At 35.9% G+C, this 24,349-nt stretch overlaps 1 protein-coding gene across 6 annotated transcripts; it reads right to left on the reverse strand.

The window, feature by feature from the left end:
• Positions 1–411: 411 nt before the first annotated feature.
• On the reverse strand, positions 412–23,885 carry LOC106091271 (leucine-rich repeat flightless-interacting protein 2). 6 transcript variants are annotated; one of them, XM_059366807.1, is made up of 7 exons: positions 23,321–23,885; positions 22,519–22,681; positions 8,506–8,811; positions 8,064–8,427; positions 7,832–7,996; positions 7,573–7,757; positions 412–2,156 (listed from the first exon to the last, which is right to left on the reverse strand). In XM_059366807.1, the coding sequence occupies exons 2-7, from the start codon at positions 22,603–22,605 to the stop codon at positions 2,046–2,048; spliced, it is 1,218 nt and encodes a 405-aa protein (XP_059222790.1). In that variant the 5' UTR covers positions 22,606–22,681; positions 23,321–23,885; the 3' UTR covers positions 412–2,045. The 6 variants fall into 6 exon arrangements, with proteins under 6 accessions (XP_059222790.1, XP_013113198.1, XP_013113197.1 ...); XM_013257744.2 differs by having other exon boundaries at positions 23,178–23,885; XM_013257743.2 differs by having other exon boundaries at positions 22,738–23,885.
• Between the last annotated feature and the right edge of the window lie 464 nt (positions 23,886–24,349).

Consider the following 24,349-nt stretch of genomic DNA (forward strand, 5'->3'; position numbering starts at 1 on the left):
TTTAGCAGCTAAATCTAAGGACAGGAATCACACGACTATTGTCGACTGTTCCTCTGTCGAGTCATAACATAGTAGTTCGACAATTCTCTTAAACAGTTGCCAAGTCCTGGCTTCACTCTTCCCAATCTGAAGTGGGACCAAATATTATCTCCCTTTCTCTATTTATGCACCATTTAAATCTTCTAGCTGATGGCCTTTCTAGTCAAAGCTATATATGGATATCTTCTTATTATTGTTGTTGTAGCAGTGTGTTATACACTGAGGAGGCAGCCCTTGTCGATGAAGAACTGCATCGGGTCAATCCGGTACGTACAACCGGCTGCCATGGGATTGCATCATTATTCTTGTATTTACTATAAGCATAGTATCTATTAAATAAATAAATCTTCTGAAAGAAAACAACAGTTTAAATAACTTTTATTTGATATTTTTTGTTTATCTTTATTTCGTTCATACTCCTAATTTTGTTTTTATTATTGGGTTTTAGAAAAATGTTATGTGCGAAGCAACTAATTTCTCATTTTAGATTTTTATCGCAAAACACTATTATTAATTAGAATAACAAACATAAACTGGGTTTAATTAATTCTTCGTAGTTAGGTAAATATTTGGGATTTTTGTATATGTGTGTGTATGTGTTTGTGTTTAAGGGTCTGTGCTGTACAGTATAAGCAATTTTGGCTTTATTTTTAAAAATTTGATGGCAAGATGAATTATTTTTATATTACAATGATTTATCATTTCACATTAGAGAGGAATTTTCACTAAGGATTGTGCTCGTTTAGTAATATAAGTGGGAATATACTAGTTATGCATGTATATGTGTTTTTTTGCGTAAGTCTTCTTTAAGTACTTTACACCTTACTTGCGCTTGGAATTGAAATTAGAAAAAAATAAACACAAAAATACTTAGGCAATTGATGGAGAGTAAGAGAGTGAAAGAGAGAGAGAGAGAGAGCGGCACTTAATATTTCAAAATAGGCATAATGAAAAAATCTAAACGAGAGATAGGCAGTTTGTTTATACATACATATTAAACTTTTCTAATAATACAAAAAAAAACATTTGCTTATAAAACAATAAATTTCTTTTATTTATTTATGGCCTTTTTTAGTTAATTTGACCGGCAACAAAACAATTTGTTTGTTGCGTGGGTACTTTGCTGTTTGGTGTTTGTGTAGTTATGTGTATGTATGTATGTATGTGGCTGTGAGGGGGTTTTCTTTTCTCAGTTTGTTAGTCATAACTAGGTTTTGATTGATTGGCGATTTTTGTTTCGCTTTTTTTCCGCGATAAAATTAATAAAAAATTTTAAATTCTAGATTTGTTTTACTTCAGGTTAAAAATAAAATAAATATTTCAACAAATAAAATATTAATAAAAAACTTTATAATTTTTTCGACTACAAATACATTGTATTAAATATAATAATAATAAATGTATACAAATATACATACATAGGTAATAGATTATCGTTTATCGCATACAGAGAGCGTTGCAGCGTTATTTGACCGTTTGTTGTTTTTGTTTTTGCTTCCTTTTTCATTTTGTGTTAATTGTTGTTATTATATATTATAAATATATATATATTGTTATTTATATATATATGCATGTGTATGTTATAATTTTGTTGTTGCAATCTCGTTTCCTGTTGCATTCTTATGAATTAGACGTTATTTTGCGTGTATGTGTGAGAGAGATTGGAAGAGGTTTAATTAAAATATGAATAACTAACCGACTGACTGACAGACACGAAGCTTTAGCAACAACACAACATTATAACAAACAAAAATACATGGTGTAAGGTATGTTTTTAGGGAGTGGATGGGTAATAGTAGGGAGACACTTCAATGGCCATTCGTTTTATGCAGTTTGCTGCCATTGACTTTATTAGTACCGGAACCATTTCTGCTATGGGCATTATAAGTGTGTGGCTGCTTTGGTGATGTAGAAGATGATTTTCCAGTTGTTGTAATTGAATCCTCAATATCAACCTTACTAGTCGCATCATTTATTTGAGACATGCGTTCATAGCCATATAATGGTCAAAGATCCTTGAGCAGAGCACTCTTTGCATTCTTTAGCTTATCCAGCCGTTTAATGAGATGATTATTAGATGTCTCCAACTCTTCAAGTTTTTCCATGGCCTCACGATTCTGTAAACAAAAGTGATTATCTATAATTTGGATGGAATTTACAATAAGGGCAGCTAGAATCTAGAAGTGCGTATTGCACAAGGACTTTATATTAAAGAATTAATAATAATTTTGAATTTTTTTTACATATAATCGGATATTGTCCGGCTGCAGACTTGGTATCTGCGAATCACTGAAAAGGTGGAAAATGTGTTATTGTTAATAGCAAAAAAACTTTCGGTATCATTATAGGACACACAAAACTACGAGCTTACTTATGCAAAATCGGCGCGGCAAGTGACAGCATGTGTAGGGCATGCGGGGAAGATGATGAGACGTCGGAGCATTTGCTATGTCATTGCCCGGCTTTCGCAGCTAACAGACACCAGCACTTAGGTGCAGACATAAACCAACAAAGGGGCGCGGTATGGAAAACAATCAGGGATTTTGTAAGCAGCACGGAATTCCTGATTTAAATTTTCTTTTTTTAGGTCACTTTTTAGTATTTGGAGCGCACAACAAAACGATTACTGGCTTAGGCCCGGCACGGGATAGCTGTGAGCACCACACAAGCTGGTACATTGAGGTCCGATCTAAGCTACGAGCTACCGGGAGCGTCCACAGGTAGCGGATAGTGGAATGCTGCATCCGGAGTAGCTGTAACTGCAGTCGCGGACATTCAGCAGTATCCAGTGGAGTCTCAGTGAGAGGTCGGGTGGCACCGGCTCTTGTACAAATACTGAGTGCCTTTGAATAACCAATAGCCACCCTGTTCCCGCGGTGATCGGTCCCTTGGACCGGAACGTGCTTGCTTGCCTACAGGAGCTTGACGAGGATCGCCACCTCCAAATGAAAATGTGATTACAACAACATTACTGGCTTAGGTGTATGTTCATAGTGGCATGGGGCGGATTAATATCCGCACCCTCTTTTTTACCTTACCTAATAGCATTGACTGGTTTCCTCACTTTATAAATAAGAGTTTTCGTTTTTCTATTTGTAATAGAGGTAGAGAGAGAATTATTTCATTACCCTTGTGAACACCATGCGAATATTAAATCATTACAATTGGTGAATATTTCGTTTTGTTAGATTGACACCTGTAAAGCTGTAGTAATTATTATCCATACGGAAATGTGTAGTCCTACGGTGTTAGAAAAGTGGCAATTCGTCAAGGGGACAAGAATTTGGACCGGTCCCTATCAGCAGAGTTTTATAGATCTTAGTTAGTTACTCGGCTATATCTTCGGAATCAATGTGGAGATTTCGTTGGTCATCTAGCCGTTGGCCGCGAATGCGATGAACGGCTCTTCTTCTCGACATATAATTCTCGGAATGCCCATTAAATTGACGTTGCTCAATCTGACGCAACATTTGGCATCAGTCACTCCCTCCTACGTGGACAGAAGTTACAGAGGTTCTATAATCTCTTCTTTCAGGGTTCGACAGTTACCTTTTTCCAGTGTTCGAGAATGACTTAAAACCACACCAACCATTGACTTTTATACTATTTTGAGTCCAAAGCTGTTTTGGGTAAACGACTAGTTTTTTTCTTTATAGTGCCTTGAAAACGTGTTGTTTATAAGTGAATCAATGCATGTGAATCTGCCATCTGTCAAAATGTCCAAAATATCTACACATTAACAAACTATGTACAATAATTGAAGAGATGCGTGAACGGTTGAGTCGTTTTCGAAAACACAGTGAAAAAAACGTGTCAGTGTTGACATAGCATTATATTCAGTTTACAGATTGTGGGGCCATAGAATAAGAGATACAAATCATATCACTCTAGTCCGCACGTTCCGTTTGGCTACGATAAGGTATTCGGCAAGCTGATATACGGCTGCTGCGATGATGTATCGGTATTTTCTCCAGTGCTGCCAGGTATTTTTCGCAAAAATTTGAAAATTGAAAATAAAGATCGTCAACATTTTTCGAAAAATTTGTCGCAAAATCGCCACGACTGGCAGCTCTGATTTTCCCTCGATCGGAAATACTGCCAGAACTTTTTCACAAAAATACCCAAAACACTTATTTCGGGAGGAAATAATTTTACGGAGGCCACCGTAGCGCAGAGGTAAGCATGTCCGCCTATGACGCTAAACGCGTGGGTTCGAATCCTGGCGATACCATCAGAAAAAATTGTCAGCGTTGGTTTTCCCCTCCTAACGCTGGGAACATTTGTGAAGTACTATGCCATGTAAAACATCTCTCCAAAGAGGTGTCGCACTGCGGCACGGGGTTTTTTTATTTGAATAAATACCGTTCAAATGTGCTTCCATTGGGCAAAGGGTTCATATATTCTCCTGTAAATCGGGTTTAGCAGTATTTTGATAAAATTTGGCGAACAGTGGTATGATTTTATACAAGGGTAAAATAACCAGTAAGTCAATTTAGGTATACCACATAGTTATCACCGTAAATTTAAAATAAAATAAATAATGTTAAACGTAAAGACTACACCAGGTTACATAAAATGCTACATAAATTGTTAAACAAAAAAATTTTTTTCTTTGAAGAAAATTTCGAATAAATTTCAAAAATCGGTCAAAATGACCCGTTGTAAATTTCTCAGTAAAAGATATGACATAGTCTATATTAACGACGAATATCGATGATGTATGAACCACAAGAACTATACATCAATATTGATATAGTTAGGCGTATTAAAATACATCGCCTAAGGTGGTATGGTCATAGTGTGGGCTCATATTAGCCACCTTAACATAGAAGAATAAAATTGTATCCAATTTATTATACCACGATTATGCTGCCTATGAATAAAAGTTTGTCCAACCTTTAATTAAATTTTAAACACACATTTTGCACACACAGGCAGATGTTTCTTTAAAGAACTTTAATGACTAACAACTACCGTGTATTGCGTGGTCAGTTGCAATTGTTGGAGATAAGAACACAACATGCCAAGATTTTTTTTTTTTTTAACATACAGAAAAGGAGAAACTAATGAATGTGTAGAATATGAGCAATACTTCCAATGAATCGCTAAATATCATGCCACTAGAAGTTGATTATTAAGAAGAAACCTGGTCGGTATGGATTTATTATTAATTTATTGTTATATAATTTTGTCAATTAGTCTTGAAAAAGAGGCAATGAAAAAGCGAGTGACTGTCGTAAATCAGAAGCAAATTTGCAGAAAATTAAACCGAAAATATTGTTAAGGTAAAGTTTGATCCTATAATTACAGTATGTGAGATATCAATGACATTTAATTAGGGCTGCGTAGTCGACCGGAGTCGAGTTTTTGAGGCCAGAGTGGATGTCGGAGTCGCAGTTTGGTTCGGATTTGAGCATGTTAGCCCCTACTCCGTACCGCTCTCCGACCCGGGGTCGGAGTGGAGGACTAGACTCCGCAGACCTACATTTAAGACAGTTCAACATAGTTTAATATATAAAGTAACGTATGTAATATATAATTAATTAACAATATGAAGATTATTTAAGACATTATCAATACTAAGATTATTTAAAGATTTTTGTGTAAAACTTTTTTAAATGAAATTTCGTTGCAAATAGATTGGATTGATAAGGGCAAAGGTACCATAGGCGGATCGCGTTGTTAGATATTGCCATTTTGATATTAGCAGGCGATGTCTAGGCATTACCAATAATATCCTGTGGGTTGTTCTCCCAAACTGCAGCTTTTGGTACAGGTATTCCAGACATTTTTCATAGTTGATTTTATGCGTAGGTCAACGATTTTTTGTATAAAGAGAAAAAGAAGAGCTAACCAAAAACGAACAATTTAGTGAATATGTACACACAGATAGAATATTAAAGCTGCAGTTCCGGAACAAAACAATAAAATCGTGTCGAATAGGTAGAAAAAAAATATAGCCATTTAAGAAAAATTCGCCCTCGACTGAATTGTTCGGAACGTTTTTATGAGTGATTGATACCCTTAAAGCGACATTAGGTGTCTGAAAAAGAAATTCCTCGCCACAACAGAACCAGTAAAACCAGAACCAGAACCAAAAAATTATTTCCTACGTAAATTTAAGAAAAATCCTACTAAACTCGACTAAGATCTACCTAAGGTTGTGAAGCCAAAAATGTGCTATAGAATGTATTTTTTTTTTTTTTCATTCGGAACACAATTTCAACGCTACAAAGTACCAGATCGCCATTATTCATACAGGATCTAGATATGCCCGTCCGTCTGTTTGATAAAATCACTCTACTCTAGCCTTAAGTTCAAAAGTGACCTCTATCTTCTAAAAGTACCCTTTATATTGATCTCCCGATAAGAAATCTTGAGTTCACAAAGTCGTATTCTTGACCCCATTTCAATGAACAACCGTGCCGTGTTTGGTAAAGCGGTCCCCCAATTTAAGCGTTTGCACCCAGAAACGCGCTTTTACTACCAATTTTCGTCGTTACAATGAGTTGCATGGACCCTGAGTTTTCTGACTGAAGGCTTTGAACGCACAAAAGCCGCATTTCCTATCCACAATTTATGAAATTTAGAAGAGATCCCTTTACACTCCTACCAGTTATAGTCAACATCAGAACTTACGCCTTGATCAGTGAGACCCCTCGTAACAGTATTTTGCTCCTCGACTTTTATTGTTTTCTTCTTCACTTTTAACGATTATACAGAAGCGACAAGGAGTGATTTTTTCGGTAATTAACTTGGTATTTATATGTATGTTGAAAAAAACCCAACAAAAATTGAGGTTACCCTACCAACCTATCAAGACAATAAAAACCTACCAATTTTGGTTGGAACCTACCAAAAACGGCAACACTGAACAGAACATACATATATTGGCAAGAGACAGCTTGGTTAGTGTTTTATGCATTTCGTAAAGGAATTGTCACAATGACTTCGATATAAGTACAACTTGCCAAAGTACACCTTAAAAGCTATCGCACCTAAAGGTATCAGATAAATGAATTATTAAGCCAAGATGTCGAAACGCGTTATACCATGGTTGGTATGTAGTATCCTCTGGCTTTCATTTTCCATTACAAAAAAAAAAAAAGATCGATCATTAAGCTCTTCTCGAGAGAGAAACCAACATATTATATTTTTGGTTTTTCCGAAATGGCGAAACGTCCTCAATGTGCGGCCTTTAGGGGGGTTATAAATGAGATCAGTGTATCCCCATCCTAAGGTGGTGCGTATAAAAATTTTCGTAACTTTTTGTCTCTGTGTTCTATCAAGCCATATCTTTAACATTTCTGGTAATACCTAATACGTTTGATGGCAGTTGGTCATATTAGCCCATTCGTACTGGCTTTGACGAAAATGCTCGTGATTAAATATCGCAAACAAACGTTTGATGATATGTGTATTAATTAATGTTGAGTTTATAATCACGCATTCTACATATTAACGCTGATTATTTTAGATGATATATTATATATATTAATTACTATGACGAAAACCTTTGTAGTATTTACATACCTCTCTTTGCAGTTTCCTTCTTTCAATTTTCAGTTCTGCTTCTGCCTTCTCAGCTGCTTCGGCCGTACTTTTATATCTTATAACTTGAGTTTCTGATCTGGCTAAACTTGACTGTAGACTAGCAATTTCTTGTTCAGCTTTTTGCAATTTATACTTATAGTCCGATATTATTTTATTTGCTTCTCCTGAAAAATAAATGGAGTAAATAATTTTTTTTTAAATACTTGTACATATGTGTTTTTTTAGTATTTGTATTTACGTTGAGCTTCATAGTCGTCATCGTCTGAACCCAAAGGACCATTTAATGAATTTCCCCGTCCTCTACCTTTGCCTTGACTTTTGTATGTCTCCAATTGTTCTTGCAATTGCTGGACTTCTGACTGTAACAGTTGTTTTTCTTCGGTGAATTTCTTAAGTCGTACATCTGTTATTAAGGAAATTGCAAAATTTATGAAAAATTTTATAATTCGCGAATGGGAGGCGAATCCTACCTAAAGAACCCTGAACTGATCCTAATAATTGTGCATTTTCTACGCTGACTAGAGCACGTTTGGCATCTGTGCCATCCTCATTTTCAACAGCAACAATAACTAAACCTTGTTCCGCAATTAGGGTATCCCTTTCATTAAGTTGTCCTTGAACCAGCTTCAATTCTTCACTCAGCTTGTCCAGTGAACGCTTAAGGGCATTACAATCACGTGATTTTTCTTTGAATTCACGCTGCAGCTGGGCATACGATTCTTCCATATCCTCCAGTTTGTCTTTAAGCAATTGTATTTGATAAGTCTGTGAAGCACGCTCATTATCCAGTTGGGCATTGGCAATCATGGCCTTACGAAATCGTTCCTCCACGTCCTGATAGAAAAATAATACAAGAAAAAGACATCTATAATAAGTGCGTTCTTTTAGAGAAATGTATATATAATTATTTACCTTTAACTCATGGCGGATATCCCTTAAACTCCGTCCTTCCTCTTCTAGAGAATCTTCACTGCTACGTCTTGAAGACATTGAATTGGCACCCCTTGAAGAATTTAATAAGCCACTAATTGCTGGTGATGCACTCCCCATTCCTAGTCGTGTTCGTGATAAAGGATCTATACCCGATGCTGTTGTATGCATATCGAATGCACGATCAGCATTCAGCTCCTGTTGCTGTTGTTGTCGTTCCAACTCTCGCATTCGTATTTCACGAGCCTCTGCTCTGGCCTGCCTTCTGGCGGCTAATCTGGCTTCAGCCTAAATACAGAAATTTTTTAAAAATATATGATCACAAAATTCAAGAATACTAAAGAACAACGATTTTGGTTTCCCAAAACTGGTTAAAATGGAAGAGTCATATTTTGTCAAATTTTTTACATTTTTGTTTTTAATTTAAAGGAATAAATAACATAAAATGAATCAGCAAAATCCAAAAATGGACTATTGTGAATTGTTTGCCGACTGCTGTGTTTTTTGTAGCTATTACTTGAATTCACATAAAAGCCGGAAAACAGATACAAAATAAAAACCGTAAAAAACTTAAATTACTAAACCAACTCATTACAGCGAGTTGCCACACAAGCTTTTTTTAAGTTTTTTATTTTGCATATGTTTTTTGGCTTTTAGCTGGCCATGCACCTCTTGCGAAATTTTAGGTTGCAGTCAAGACATCTATGTCGCCTCTGAATAATAATTGTGTAAAATAAAGGATGGCGAAAAACATCGATTCATAATTTTTGGTCGAATTTTAATCATTTGTGGCTAATAAAGTACACATGTCCTGTAAGTTATCGTTCTTATGCATGGAGCTATTAAAACATACATTTTTCATTCCGAGTTGCAAGAAAAAATTTACCAATGCCTATTATGTCACCCTGTTACACAAAAACATATCATTTGAGCTGCGTACCCGCAAGCGAAAATTTCGCGAGAGGTGCATACTGCGCTTTAAGGTCATTATGCACTTCTCGCGATTTTTTTTTACCTAAGGAAATGCATTGACGAAATTTTCCTTCACGATATCGTTACAAATAAAATGTATTTTTTGATAAGCCCTTGCAACATGAAATTAAGTTATTTGCAAATAAAAACGATAAATTCTGATACATAAGTATTTTGTTAGCCAAAAATGCTTAAAATTCAGCCAAAATTATAAATCGATGTTTGTCGCCATCTTGTATTCTACACAACTATTTTTCAGTGGCGACATTAATGTCTTGGCTGCAAACCGAAAAACCAAATATAAAGTACTTTTATATTGCAAATAAAATCATCTCGATTAAAATAAATAACAAACTCCAGACCTTTTACACTGCGTTTACCCTAGTACTAATTTCATTCACACGAAAATTGCCTATTAATCGTTGTCAAAATATAACATAACACAAACAAAAGTCACACAACAAGAACAACTATGAAAAACAGTTGCTTGGACTCGTGAGCATTTAATTACATATGCAATTAATTGAAGTGAAATTTGCATTGGCACAGCGACATGTCGCTGGTTTATTGCTCAAATAACTCAGTACTACTTTTGCGGAATTTGACTGCGGTCGGGCGAAAAGTCGTAGTCAGTACTAGGCTTTGCTGTGAATGTGAATCTAGTAATAGTTACAAAAAGCGCAACAGCTGTTGAGAAAATATTCACAATAGATCATTTCTTATTCGACATGTATTCTCATATGTAATGCACTTTTTTTATAGACATGGGTACATCTATGTCCGATAAAATATTTTCATTATTAATATGTTGTCCTTTATTCAAAATTCTGTTGGTTAAGTTATATGCATGAGATTTTACAAAAGATGTATTGCAACAATAAATAACAGGTTGTGTGTTATTATGTACAAGGAGGATATCACAGTTAAGGGGAAAAAATTAGGTATGAAAAGCCTATGAGTCACATAAACATGTTTAAGAAATTTAGGTGAAAACCATGTAAAAAGACTACTTTTAAGCTAAAATAGGTTATACATAATTTTGCATGAAATTTCTTATAATATCGGAATTAGACATTCCACAATGTTCTTCAAATGACAGCGTCAGTTGTCGCATAACCATATAGATGGTTTTGTGTCCAAAGTGGGAATGTAAAGGTTGGGTGGGTTGTCTCCAATTAAGATAGTGGATACATTTTAGATTCTTGCAATGAATAACTTGAAGTTCTTTGATATGACAGGTAGCAGCGTTCTTGAACCAAACAGGGTAAGCATAGGTCATTATCATACATAAGTTTGTTGAGGTGGCTAAGTTTCGATTTCATATTTAGAAGCGTGTATGGGGATCTCCCGCATTTAGTCGCTTTTCGCAATCAGTCGGACATGTGCTGAAAGTAGCAGTTTTGAATCGATAGTGACTTCAAGATATGCATTTCACAGAGTTTTTGATTTTGATAGGATTTCTTTTTATTTCAAGCGTTGTACGGAAAAATTATTGCTTAAGTTTTTTCCTGATTTATTTTAAATGTCCACTTATTGAAATGTCTTTCAGTATGCTTTAGAGAAAGAATTGCGTATATATTCCAAAATCCAATTTTCAGTAGCAGAAAAGACAATGACCTATTCTACTCTTGCATAGCCTTTACAGAGTCTACTCTGTGAATGTGATTATCTCTAGACACAAAAAAACCTGCTTATGGCAAAAACTTATCACCTTCATCTTGGTGCGAGATGGAGGTGTGAATCTTACAACCATGTCAAATAGTTGTTTACCTAATTTGTCACTTCCAAAGTCAGAAGGGCAGATCATATACTTTTGATCAGTATAAAGCTACAGAACCTCAGTGATATGTGAGAAATTTGCCCCAGCTCCTCAGTAGATTGTTCATGGGCAAATTTTCCTTTTCATTTTTTATAAAGCTACATAACCATTTAATCATAATCATTTAAAGTTTATGATTCGTGGACATTTTATACTTTAATTTCCCACTCGACTATTCCTGACCATATCCTACAGACATTAGATTAAAATTGCAATTGGACTTTCTTACTATGTTGTTGGCTTCATCAAGAAACTGGACTAAAAGTTCATCGTAAGGTTCCCCCTCCTCAGAATCATTGTCATCATTATCATTACAGCTTTCAGTCGTCTTATGACTGGCTATTGTTGCTGCCTCCAAGTTGAGCTGAGATGAGCTCGATACGTTTGTTGTTGCGGGTTTGGACTTTACATCCAACAAAGTCAACGATGATGGCTTCTTTTCATTTGAATTTGTTTTCTCAATGTCTTGAGTTAAATTCACATTATTTCCATCGTCAACGACGTCTTCATAGTTATCCGCGTTGTTGTTGATTCTATTGTGTTCTTTTTCTTCACATACTTCAGTTTCAGTGGCATTCTTTGTTAGGCGTGACATTGATTCGTCGACTTCTTCTGGATGGTTTGTGGGTTCTACTACTGTCGTTGTGGGTTGCTGTTCGTGTTTATCAGTGTTATCAGTCGTTTCCGCCGTCGCTGTTTCGACTCCTATTTGTATTAAGACCTCTCCCACCTGTTCGTTGTTATCAGAGGCAGCGGAATTGGTATGCTGTACACTGCACTCCGCCTCCAATGCCGCCACCACCACTGGTGATGTCTCTTGGGCCTCTTCGCATTCTTCAATTGCCTCTACTTTGTTGTTGTTGTCGGTTATGCATGCAGCATTAAGTTCAGCCAAATCACTATCACTGAAATCGAACTCCTCGATGATTTCATCATTTACAACAATTTTTTCGGTGTCATTGGTGGTGTTATTGTTGTTGTTGCTATTATTGTTGCTACTGCTGTTGTTGGTATTGGGGTTTTTGGTTTTTTGTGTTTTCGACTTCAATGATTTTTTAATTGTTTTCTTATTTTTATTGCCACTTTTATTGTTGGTTTTTCCAACCGAGGCAGTTACATTGTCCGCTGAATTTTGCTTTCCCGACATATTTGAGAGATCTTTTTCGGTTTTCTATAAGTTTTTTGTTTCTATTTCACTGGATTTTCTTATTTCTTTATCGATATTTTTGTTCAGTCACTCGAATTTCTTTACTTTTGTGGAGCACACGTTTTTCGTTTTCTACTCCCGACTACTGCGTAATCACAACTTAACCCAAGTCTGGCTGATCGCCGATCTTTGATCGTCCCGTCCGTCGACTTACATATATTAAAACAAAATAAACAACAAATGGAGGAATTGACAAAGTCAATCAAATAAACTCGCTTTTTGTGTGGATATTCCAAAGCATGGATGGATTGAAATTTGTTGTCTTGTTTCTTTATCTCCACAACTTCTTCTGAGTGCTGCGCTTACTCATTACGTCGTCGACAAATGACTGACTGATGATTCAGTGTTGTCAGATTAGGGAAAATTTCCCCACACAGGGAATTTTTTATTGTGATCGGGAAAAATATTCTCATTTGGGGTACGGTGATTTTGATGGGGAAAAAAGTAAATATTAGGAATTTTCTAGGGGAAATCCATCACCATACAATTAAAATTAATTTTCTTGAGTATACAAATGTACCTTATATTTAGGGCTGGCCAACACCCTTGGAGGCCACCGTAGCGCAGAGGTTAGCATGTCCGCCTGTGACTCTGCACGCCTGGGTTCGAATCCTGGCGAGACCATCAGAAAAAATATTAGCAGTGGTTATCCCCTACTAATGCTGGCAACATTTGTGAGGTACTATGCCATGTAAAACTTCTCTCCAAAGAGGTGTCGCACTGCGGCACGCCGTTCGGACTCGGCTATAAAAAGGAGGCCCCTTATCATTGAGCTTAAACTTGAGTCGGACTGCACTCATTGATATGTGAGAAGTTTTCCCCTGTTCCTTAATGAAATGTTCATGCGACCCCATAAAGTAAATATTTTTTTGATCCGTCCTTCTGTCGAAACCAGGATAGCGATCGAACGAATGAAGCTATCTCCTTGGAAATTTTTTCCGTTATCGAATGGGCCATATCGGTTCAGATTTTGACATAAATCCTATATAAAGTGGTCTTTCGATTTGACTTCTGAGCCCCTTGAAGCTGAAATTTTTATCTAATTGCTATCTCCTTGAAATTTTGGCCCGTTGTCAAATGGGCCATATTGGTTCAGATTTCGATATAACTCCCATATATAGTGGTCTTTTGATTTGACTTCTGAGCCCCTAAAATCTGAAATTTGTATCTCATTGTTTGTTACGGCTTCTAATAATCGTGACAAGTATAATCCAAATTGGTATATCTCCCATGTAAACCAATCTCTTAATTTGACATCTTTAGCTCCTGAAAGCCGCATTTGTTATCGGATTGGTCTGAAAGTTTGCACGGTGTTTTTTTCTTTACGAATTTTAACAAATGGCTTAAAACACGATTTAGCTTCCATATAAATCTATATCCCGATTTAACATCCTAAGCTTCAGAAATCCGTAAAAGTTGTCGGATTTGATGAAGTTTGGCACGTAGTATTTTTTCTTCCTTAAAATCACAAAAACAAAATGCACAAATTCTTTGGTTTCTGGATATAAAACTTATTTTTTTATAAGATGAACTTTAATCAGAAAATCTTTTTCTTTGAGGAAATTTTTAGGGGAAAAACATTTTAATTGGGGATTTTTTGGGAAATGTTTGAGGAATTTTGGGATCTCTCTCAAAACAAAATCTGGCAACCGTGGACTGCTTAACTGATCGCCGACTCTCTTTGTCAAGCTGTTTAGTTAGCTCAGAGAGCTGGTGTTGTTGTCTTGTTTTTTTTAGGCACGTCGTTACCATTACGAGAAAATACTCCATGGTTTATGGGAGTCAAAAAGAGAGGAACAGCAATAAAATGAATGAACTAGTGTTGAGAATACTCAGTTCTCTTTTATATTAGCACATCATTTAGTACCTGAAACAGAACAACAACAAAGAACACACAGTGGTTAAGTGGAATGATAAAAAAAAGATACATTCACAGATGTAGGAAATATATTTTTGAAAAAATTCAGTTGCAGATAGGCGATAATAGATGTCGCCAATCAAAAAGGGTTCTAAGTAAAAAAAAATGGCATATATAAGTATCTTCAATATTCTTACCGCATTCTTACCATAAACTAAATGTCAAAGGGTGTTGACTCACTTTTGGTGCTAATAGTATGTTTGTTTCAAGGAAAGCCTTCTTCCTTGCTTTCAGATTATGCCCAAAGGACTTTTTTAATGGCCGAATCTTTAGGAATTGTATGTATATGAGAAACTGCTGATACAACTAATCAGACAATAAAACTTTTTACAGTTACCGTTGTTTTTTCTTTTAAAGTAAAACCCAAGGCGTATTTAATAAGGTGGCCGCATCGGCGAATTGTTACAACAAACATCTTTTTTGGGAACTTGTAATGTCAAAATTGTAAGCAAGGCGAATAAAATTTTGTTTTCGGCAAATTTGCTTCGACCAATCAGAGCAAGAAGTTAATTTATTTTTGAGTGGCAAGCTAGAAAAAACAAATTTAAAAATGTACAAAACTCTCATAAGCTCTAAAGGCTAAAACCCCATTTACACTGCTCTTCAAATCCGGATTTAATGGCTCGATCATCTGTTCTCCCATTATAAAATCTGCTGACGAGAGCCTTAAATCCGGATTTAATGAGCAGTGCAAAAGGGGTTTTACCCACAAAGCCATCAAGAAGGCATAGTTTTCACAAGGTTATTATAGCAGTAGATAGCTACCAAGTGAAGCTGATGTTGAATGCTGCCGAATAATTAGCGTACTACTAGCAAAGGGCTCAAAAAAGATTTTAACTAGAGGTGTTTTGTACGACTTTTTGAAGCTCTTGGATATTTTTGGGATTTTCAGGTCATTTGAAGAGGATAGTTAAAGTTTGTTGGCCACGAGGATGACGTTGTCATTATGGTGTGTGACTGTGTGGCAAGACTGGCCAATGGGCGTGATATATTCCCCGAGAGATAAAGTTTGGGCTATTCACCAATATGAGGCAATTTGGTGTGTTCGGGGGATCTCTCCTAGATGGGGTAAAGCTTCCGTACTCATTGCAATGTAAGGACTTTGACGTCGATGATTTGATTTGTGGGGATGAGGTTGAGTTATAGACGTTTGATCACCTATTGTGGCATTGCCTAGAAATTGCGGGGGTAGATGCAGTATTATGGCCAAGCGAACACCTTTTATATATCTAAATTTGCTTCAGGCACATAGTCCTTTAGCCATTCTTGACAACTAAAGCTTTAAATGCTAGATTAAAGGGAACACTCCAGCCCGCTTTTTTTCATGCATGTTGTCTTCTTTATTTTAATGTCTGACTTTGTACTGACTTAAACTTTATCTGGGTTTTCTGCGCTTTTTCGTCATTTCCAAAAACAATTAAAATATTTTTTTATTTTGAAGTTTATATTTTTGTAAGGAGAATTCAAAAACGAATTGGCACATCAAATTCTATCAGCTGGGTTGATGTGGCCATCTGATAAATACGCCTTGTTTTGAAGTTTATACAATATTTTTGTAAGGCGAATTCAAAAACGAATTGACATATCAAGTTCTATTAGCTGGGTTGATGCGGCCACCTGATAAAAAATGTGGTCGAGCTTTGTTGTGATGAAAAATTATGACATCACGCCTGGTCGTTTTTCGTTCATTACTCTCAATTGTAGTCAGTGCAGCTTTGATGTGATTGTGTGAATCGTTTTGAAATCCGAACTGATTTCTGATCCTAACAAAAACAGAACTTAACCCAGATGGCATGGCAAATTCGGCTCGTTGTATCTTGACTTTTTGCGCTTGAGGTTATCGTGGGCTGCATCAAGAACAACCAAAAAACCATGGGTCATAAAACCTTTTTAAATTTTGTTAATTATCATTAGATGAACTCAAATGTCGTCCAGTATATCTATTTTGTTAAAGAAACATTTTTATAACATTTTCTGAGAACGTTGTTGGACGATTTCAACGAAATTTCCTATAATGGTAAAATTTCAATGAGAATTTTTCTTAAGTTGGATATTAAGTTTGTTCACTGTGGAAAGTTTCCACAAAACATTGTTTCACTTATAGGCTTTTTGCGTTTAAAATCAATATCTGTTCTGTTGATTACTTTTTAAAATACTAAAAAAAATCAATTGTAACATAATGCTCTTGTTCAAATTTTATCATAGGTATTGGAGAATGCCCTACAGAATGAAATCAGAAAGTTTGTTTGCTTCAATATCTATTATCTAAGAAAGAAATCTCGAAAATTATTGATTTTCAACGCGAAGAGCAAACATAGTAGCAGCCTAATTGTAGCGCTTTTTACAATAAAAAGATAAATAGGCAACCATATCATTTTGTAGGCAACCCCATCATTTCGCCCAAACAAACTTAGCACGCTTTTACGTGCTAAGTTTGTTCGGCGGAATCTTATATACACTCCACCATGGATCGATATGTTACAAACACAATGATGATGTAAGTATACCCCCACCCTTATCGTTTTTATTGAGTTTGTGTAGACTGAGGCGGCAGCCCTTGACGATGAAAGACTCCATCGGGTCAATCCGGTACGTAAACCGGCTGCTTCGAAAATTTTGGTTTTTAGCTGTGTGGCTTTAAGTTGTAAAACGCTCTAGACACTTTTTGAATGAACGTCAAGACATAGTCCCTCACAAATGTTGCCAGCATTAGGAGTGGATAACCACCGCTGAAAATTCTTTACGATTCGAACCCGGCGTTCAGCATCATAGGCAGACATACTAACCTCTGAGCTACGGTGCTAACCTCCTAAAGAACTTAGTACCGTAAAATGTTTTCATATATTTTTTTCACCAATGTTTATATGGGGTTTTACTGTAAAACTTGAACATTAGCCCCACTCTTAAGATGAAATATTTACTATAATTTTTTTTTTTAATTTCAAGAAATTTTTTCAAAGGGCAATTTTTTTGAATCTTCTTAAATATAAAAAATTCGACAGAATTTAGATAATTTTCAAGAACAAATTTTGATAAAATTTTCTATGAAGACAATAATTCGATAAGAATTTTCTGAACCTAATACCCTGCTTTAGGTTAAAAAATTTACTAATTTGTTTTTTAAATTTCAAAATTTGAAAGACATTTTTTCAAACGACAATTTTCTTTTTTATATCTGATCAATCAAAAAAAATCGATAACATTTTTAGATGTTATCGATTTTTTCGATAAGAATTCTTAAAAACAAATTTTAATAAAATCTTATATGAAGACAAAAATTTGATAAAAATTTTTTTAAATGTAGATAAAATGTTCCCCAATGGCAGAATTTTGATAAATTTTTTAAGACTTTTCCTCTGAATGTCAAACCTCGAGAAAATATTTTCAAAGCCAAAATATCAATGAAAAAAAAGTGGTAATTATCATAAAATATGATTAGAAATCAATTATTTGTAAGAAACCGGTTAATTTTCACAAGAACCCAAGTTATAAATAACCCGATATTATCAAGAAACCGACTAAAACGAAAAATATTTTCTTCTGTAGGTATACAGTGTGTAGTGCAATACATAATTATCACAAGCAAAGATTAGCTCATTTAAAAAACAATCTCAAAATAACTTTTTAACCTTATCATGTGCAATCTAAGTCAATGTGAATGGAATATCGCTATAAAATTTCTTTTAACTGCATATTGAAAAAAACTCAAATAGCTAAATTTTTTTGAAGATGAAGTTTGAACTAAATTTTTTATAAAAAGGAAATTTTAAAAAAATTGTTTTTTTTTTAATAATTTTTAAACAACTTAAAAAAAAATTTACGAAATTTAATGCATAAGTTCGGACGGATCAAATCTTATTAACCCTTCATCAACGATCGCATTCGACATGTTAATAAGAAGATCGTTAATATAGAAGCTATAAAATGGCCGATAGAGGTTATGACGAAATACCACCTTTAAAATTTTAATCCAAATCGTATAAAAATTGCCTCCTCTAGACACAACGTGCAAAATTTCAACAAAATCGGCTAAAATCGTTGGCGTTTCTTTCTTTAACCGATTCCATAGGGCAGAATTAGGATGGACACAAAAATTGCAATTGTTAGATCTCACTTAGGCATATGATCACGTGGCTTAATACGGAAGCTGTTCGAAAAGTTTAATTTCCATAAGATGGTGTGCAGATTATTGTTTTGTTACATTATTGATCTTATATAATATTTTTCTTTGGGAGGAGCTAACTCTAGTATTGGTGCTATTCCACCTGGTGTACCACAGGTATCAGTTTTGAGCCCAATTCTTTTTTAACTTATGTCAATGACATTTTATCGGAAATGATAAATAATTTTTGTCAACCTTACGAATTTGCGGATGATATTTTCTTTTTTTTTTTTGATTTTGAATCCTATACGCGAATTTTTCTAAATGATCATATCGAGCTCTTCCCTCGAAGATGATGTAAGCGACAAAATCCAAACTTTACAGGAGACGGTTTTTATTGTATAACTTTTAATATATTCATGATTGGCGATTCAAATTTGGAATTAGACATCTATTAAAGCGTATTTACGAAAATTAAAAAAAATTCTGGATATTTGAAGTACATCGGGGCTTCATCTCGCTTACATCATTTTTCGCGGGCACGCTGGAAGGCTGGTTTTCAACAAAATTTGGCACATTTGACTTTTGTGGTCTAGAGACAGAACACACTCAAATTGGACGAAATCGGTTCAGATTTAGATATAGCTCTCATATTTGTCTGTCTGATTTGAAATAATATTGAAATTATTTGGTAATTTGTCAACTGATGATCACGAAATTTGGCAAGCAAAGTGATGAATATTGAGATTACTGTTATTTTTTGTTTTAGAAATCGGTTCAGTTTTAAGTATTGTCCTCATATGGTCGTACATACGACCATAATAAAATTTTGGACCATGTCTTCTTCTATGAATCCTACTAGGTGTATACAATTTGGTCGACATCGGTTCAGATTTGCATAACCTCCCACACATGTGTTTGTTCGATTTCAGCTAATATTGTAATAATGAGGTCATTTGTCCGCCGATCCTAACAAAATTTGGTCTTTAGGATTCTTTTATGGCATTGACATTTTTACAGACTTCAGTAGATAGATAGGTTCACATTTAAATATAGTACCCGTGAACGAGTATAAAACCCCTTTATTTACCGAACTCAAAATTTTGCGCAATATTTTCTTCTATCACTGCCACTATGTCCTGATGAAATCGGATCAGACAAGGATATAACTCCCAATATATATAACTCACGGTTTTCACTTATAAGGTCGTACAATTTACGACTGATCTGCACAAAATTTAGTGATTTTTTTTATTAGAATCTCCGACATCTTCCAAAGAAATCGGTTGTGAACACCTCCGCTAACGTCCATCAAAATTTGTGCAGATTTTGATAAGGACAGCATATAACGATATGGACGAATTTAAACTTATAGCGTTGCTGTTGTAGTAGTGAAAAGTACACTGAGGCGGCAGCCCTTGTCGATGAAGGAATAAATCGGGTCGATCCCGTACGTACAAACGACTGCCATGGGATTGAAAATTATAGTGTAAATGTAAAGTGTAAGGCAAGGCGTATTTTATAAGGTGGCCGCATCAGCACAGATGATGGACTTTGATATATCAATTCATTTTTTAATTCGTCTGTTATGATTCTTAAACTTAGGTTATATAATTTTACGCGTCTAACAACTTCAATCGTTATCATCTTTACTCGGAAAACTAGGTTCATTGTGTTGCCCCCGAAAAAGATGCAAAAAGTGAAAAACACAAACCAAATACAATGCCAGACATAAGAATGAAGAAGGTAAAGAGCCAACATGCATGACAATAAAGGGCACAGGCGAGCTGGAGATGTTCCCTCCAATCTGCCATTTCAAGCCCCTATTGTAATCAAGGATTGCCAAAGACTATGTGCCTGATAATAATATAGACAGGAACAAAGTGTTTGTTTAGCCATAGTCCTACACCTACCGCGGCAATTTCAGGCAGTGACACAACCGTGCTCATCCGTCTATAAAGCGTAAGTCCGCCATGTGTCCAGCGCGACGTCAAAGTCTTGACATTGCGATTGGTTGTCAGGAGACCTATAAATATTGGAAGCGGTAGCTCCACCCCATCTAGAAGAGGTCTCTTGAACACACCAAGTTACTTCATATTGGTGAGTAGCACCAACTTTATCTTCCGGAGGTTTACGTCATACTCATTTGCCAATCTTGGCAGCATACTATATGCACTCTGAATGGCCAAACACCGAGATAAAAACGTCATGCCCGTAGCCTACAAACTTTAACTCCTTCTTTTTCAAATGACCTGAATATCTCATACAAACATCCAAGAGCCTCAAAAAGGGGTACAAAACCGTATAAATACGCCTTGGTGATTTTATATTCATTATTATTTCCATTACTTTTTAATACTTCCCATGTTTTACATTTACAAATGTGTAACTTACGTTATAAGCAATAATTCGTTACAAAAATTTTTAGATTTAAACCGATTTCTTGTTAAGATAGTCCAGTTATTACATACGATATTAATGGCAATTTTGACGACAATTCGACATATCGCAGTCACGCAAAAATGTAAACGAACCCTTAATAACACTTACACCAAAATCATGTTCAATCACATTTCATAACGGTACACCTCCGATATTTGGAGAGGAGATGCAATACGATATCCTCTGTTGATATCCATAAAAATTCGAAAAAATGGCACATCATTTTCGCGGGATGGTCTAATGCATTTGACGGTGACTCTTGACACAAATCCAAATTTTGAAGCTATTAATTATCTCACAAAAAGGGTTGGTCTAATTTCAGGAAGATTGATCTCAAATGTATAACCGTTTACCGGTTTTACTCGAAAATTTTTATATTCACCACCATAGGATGGGGGTATTCTAAACCAGTCGTCTAAGATACCATAAAGCTAGCCGCTTGAAATCTTGCATAGATGATTAATATTGATGCGTGAATGCGTGAGGTGGTGTGGTGCTAACGCGAGAACGTCGAGTGTGAACATCTTTACGGACTGTAAAATTGCCATAAGGGCAAAAACAACCAAGACGGTAAGGTCACGAACAGTCTTGCAGTGTAAGAAGGAGATTAACGCCTACTCAGTGGATGACAAAATATGCATCATTTGGGTGCCGGGCCATAACGGAGTAAGGTTGAATGAAAGGGCAGACGATTTGGTGGTGAAGGCCGGAGGACTGCCGTCAATAAACTTAGTCCGCAGTAAAAAAGCGTGCCTTAAGGTAGGGACACAATACCAGACATGAACCAACTTATGGCCGTGGCAGGGCAATTAAGGATTTTGTAAGTAGTACGAAATTTCTAACATAGATTTTCTTGCGAATTATTGAAATTTTCCGTAAACGGAGTAGCTGCAACTGCAGTCGCGGACAATAAGCAGTAACGAGTGTATAGTCTCGGTGAAAGGCCGGGCGGAACCGTTTCTTGCTTAAATACTGAGTGCCTAAAATGCTTGATACGACAAAGCGAATTATTGGCCATCTTGTTCCCGCGGCGATCGGTCCTATGGACCAGAGTGAGCTTGCTCACATATAGGAGGATAACCAGAATCGCTATCTTCACATACAAACATGTGGCTACTACAACAGAACAACACTATTTAATTATGTAAGACATATCAAATGAGGCCGCCGTGGCACCGAGGTATATATCCTTAATAATGTTGGCTACATTTGTGAGTTATCCTTCTACCAAGTGATGTCGCTATGCAGCACGCCGTTCGGACTCGACTTTCATCGGACTGCACTCGTTGATATAAGAGAAGTATTCCACATTCCTTAACGAAACGTTAAGGAAAATTTTTAAGATATATCAAAATGTGGCTCTTTAAGTGAGTGCAAATGCTCGAATACTTAAATGGAACCTCTCGAAAAAGTAAGGCATCGATTTTTTTGTGGACTTACACCAAAAAAATTATTAAATCCATACTACTGTTCAAACGCATTGCTTGGCATGACATAGAATTAAAATGCATCTTGTCAAAAAGTAGTTTACTTACCTCTTTAGCGATTTGATCCAAAGCTTGATCCTCTGCATTTACACGAGAATTAACACGGCGCCGTCCCACGGCACTCGAACTATCCATTTTGGGCTGATGATTGGAGTTTCAATGGAATTTGTTGTTTTATGACTTGTCGTTGTGCAAATCTGGCTCAATAAACCTACGGCAAAAATACACTTCAATTTCAAGTTCGCAGTTGGTTATTTAGTTATTCACATAAACTCCAAGGAACGACAACGACGACCACGACGAAAAAACAGCAAAATTTTAAAATTTTGTGTTTCCATACAAAAACACAAGCACGCACCGACAATCGTACACACACACACAAACACATGCAGTTGAACGCAAAAACAGACAATTTTGTTCGTTGCTTTACGTTTGGCCTATTGGAGACTTTTTGCACGATTACGATTTCACAGACACCACTTATTAATTCAAATAATAAAACCTTATTTGGAGGTAGTACTGTGCAGTTTTGTGCTCTCAGCAGAGCAGAGCAACAACACTGACTAAAACTACTCTACTATTCTTATTGCTTGTATGGAAGAAAATTTATAAATATGGAATATTGAATTTTCTTAAATCATATATGGAATTTAAAGGGGCTTATTGGAAGCTATTTGGTTTAAATGCACATAATTCAACGCACTCACTCGCAAGAGAAGACCTGGAATAACTTGCTTTTCTTCGCGTTCACTTATATGCATAATGTCTGTGGTCTATTTTATCCTATAAAACACAAAGGCACACATGTACACAATTTTCTAAATTGAATTGTTTTTGTGAATTAATTTACTTGTTCTTGGCCAAGTTTTTTCGTATTTCGCTGTTCGTACTTTCCTTCCTTCTAATTTACTTGCACTATTCACTCACTAATTTTTTTTTTTTGTTTCTTTGCGCTTTTGCAAGGGTGGGTTCAATAGATCTCGGTAAGTAAGCCGAAATCAACACCTTCGCTTTTTCCCCTTTGCACAATTTTTGGATTTGGGTTTTTGTGTCTTGTGCTCGCTTGAATATTGCATTTATGGATTAGGAAGAGGTGTGTTCTTAATTGTCATTGTCTCTTCGCGATTTTCATTTGCAAATCCCCAATCTCTGCATAATAAAGGACATTTCGCCCATTAGCAAACATTAATTAAAGAATCTCTTGTTAAAAACAGTCATGTCACAACACGCAAACACTTATTGTACACCAAAAAATTTTTGCACTACTCTCCCATATTTTCTAAAAAATCTCTGGGGAATATACTACCAAGTTCGGTACATTTGTAATTCACTTAATTTAAGTTGTGAGTTATTAATTTTTAATAAATTTCTCGACGGGAGCTTGAGAAAACAACGAAACGAAAATGTCTACGAACAAGAGAATGGAGGAATGGCCGTTTCTCTACGAATAGGGATAATGAAGGAACGGCCGCTTCTAAATAACCGGTAACCGGTGTAACCGATTAATAGAGGCCCGGATAATCAAGTAGGTGCGCATGAGCTCGGCCGGGTCGAATCTTATTAACGTTCAAAGGCGGATTTAAAAAGGTGGTCTCATGCGATCAGCTGTTAGCGGAAGCCAGGTTTGAAGGTATTAAGATGTCAGATTTTTGTTTCCATTCTCTTTGTTGGTATCTTCTTTCTCTGTGTGTTGGCAAAACGGCGATCAGCTGGATGGCAAGATTGCGGCATGCACCATATGATTTGTGGTTGTTGTACACATGAGACCACCTTTAATTTTTTCGCCATGTTAACCTTTCAAAGCGGATTTAGGAAGGTGGTCTCACGCGAACAGCAGTTAACAGGCGGCCATGTTTGCCGGTATTAAGATGTCAGATTT

The sequence above is a fragment of the Stomoxys calcitrans genome, chromosome 4, assembly GCF_963082655.1.
Source record: "Stomoxys calcitrans chromosome 4, idStoCalc2.1, whole genome shotgun sequence".
In the NCBI taxonomy this organism is placed as follows: domain Eukaryota; kingdom Metazoa; phylum Arthropoda; class Insecta; order Diptera; family Muscidae; genus Stomoxys; species Stomoxys calcitrans.

Coding starts and splice junctions, on each gene's coding strand:
- LOC106091271 (XM_013257741.2), bottom strand. CDS start 12,461: ATGTCGGGAAAGCAAAATTCAGCGGACAATGTAACTGCCTCGGTTGGA. Junction 8,812..11,543: donor TTGATGAAGCCAACAACATA/GTAAGAAAGTCC, acceptor TTCTGTATTTAG/GCTGAAGCCAGATTAGCCGC. Junction 7,758..7,831: donor TGACGACTATGAAGCTCAAC/GTAAATACAAAT, acceptor TTTATTTTTCAG/GAGAAGCAAATAAAATAATA.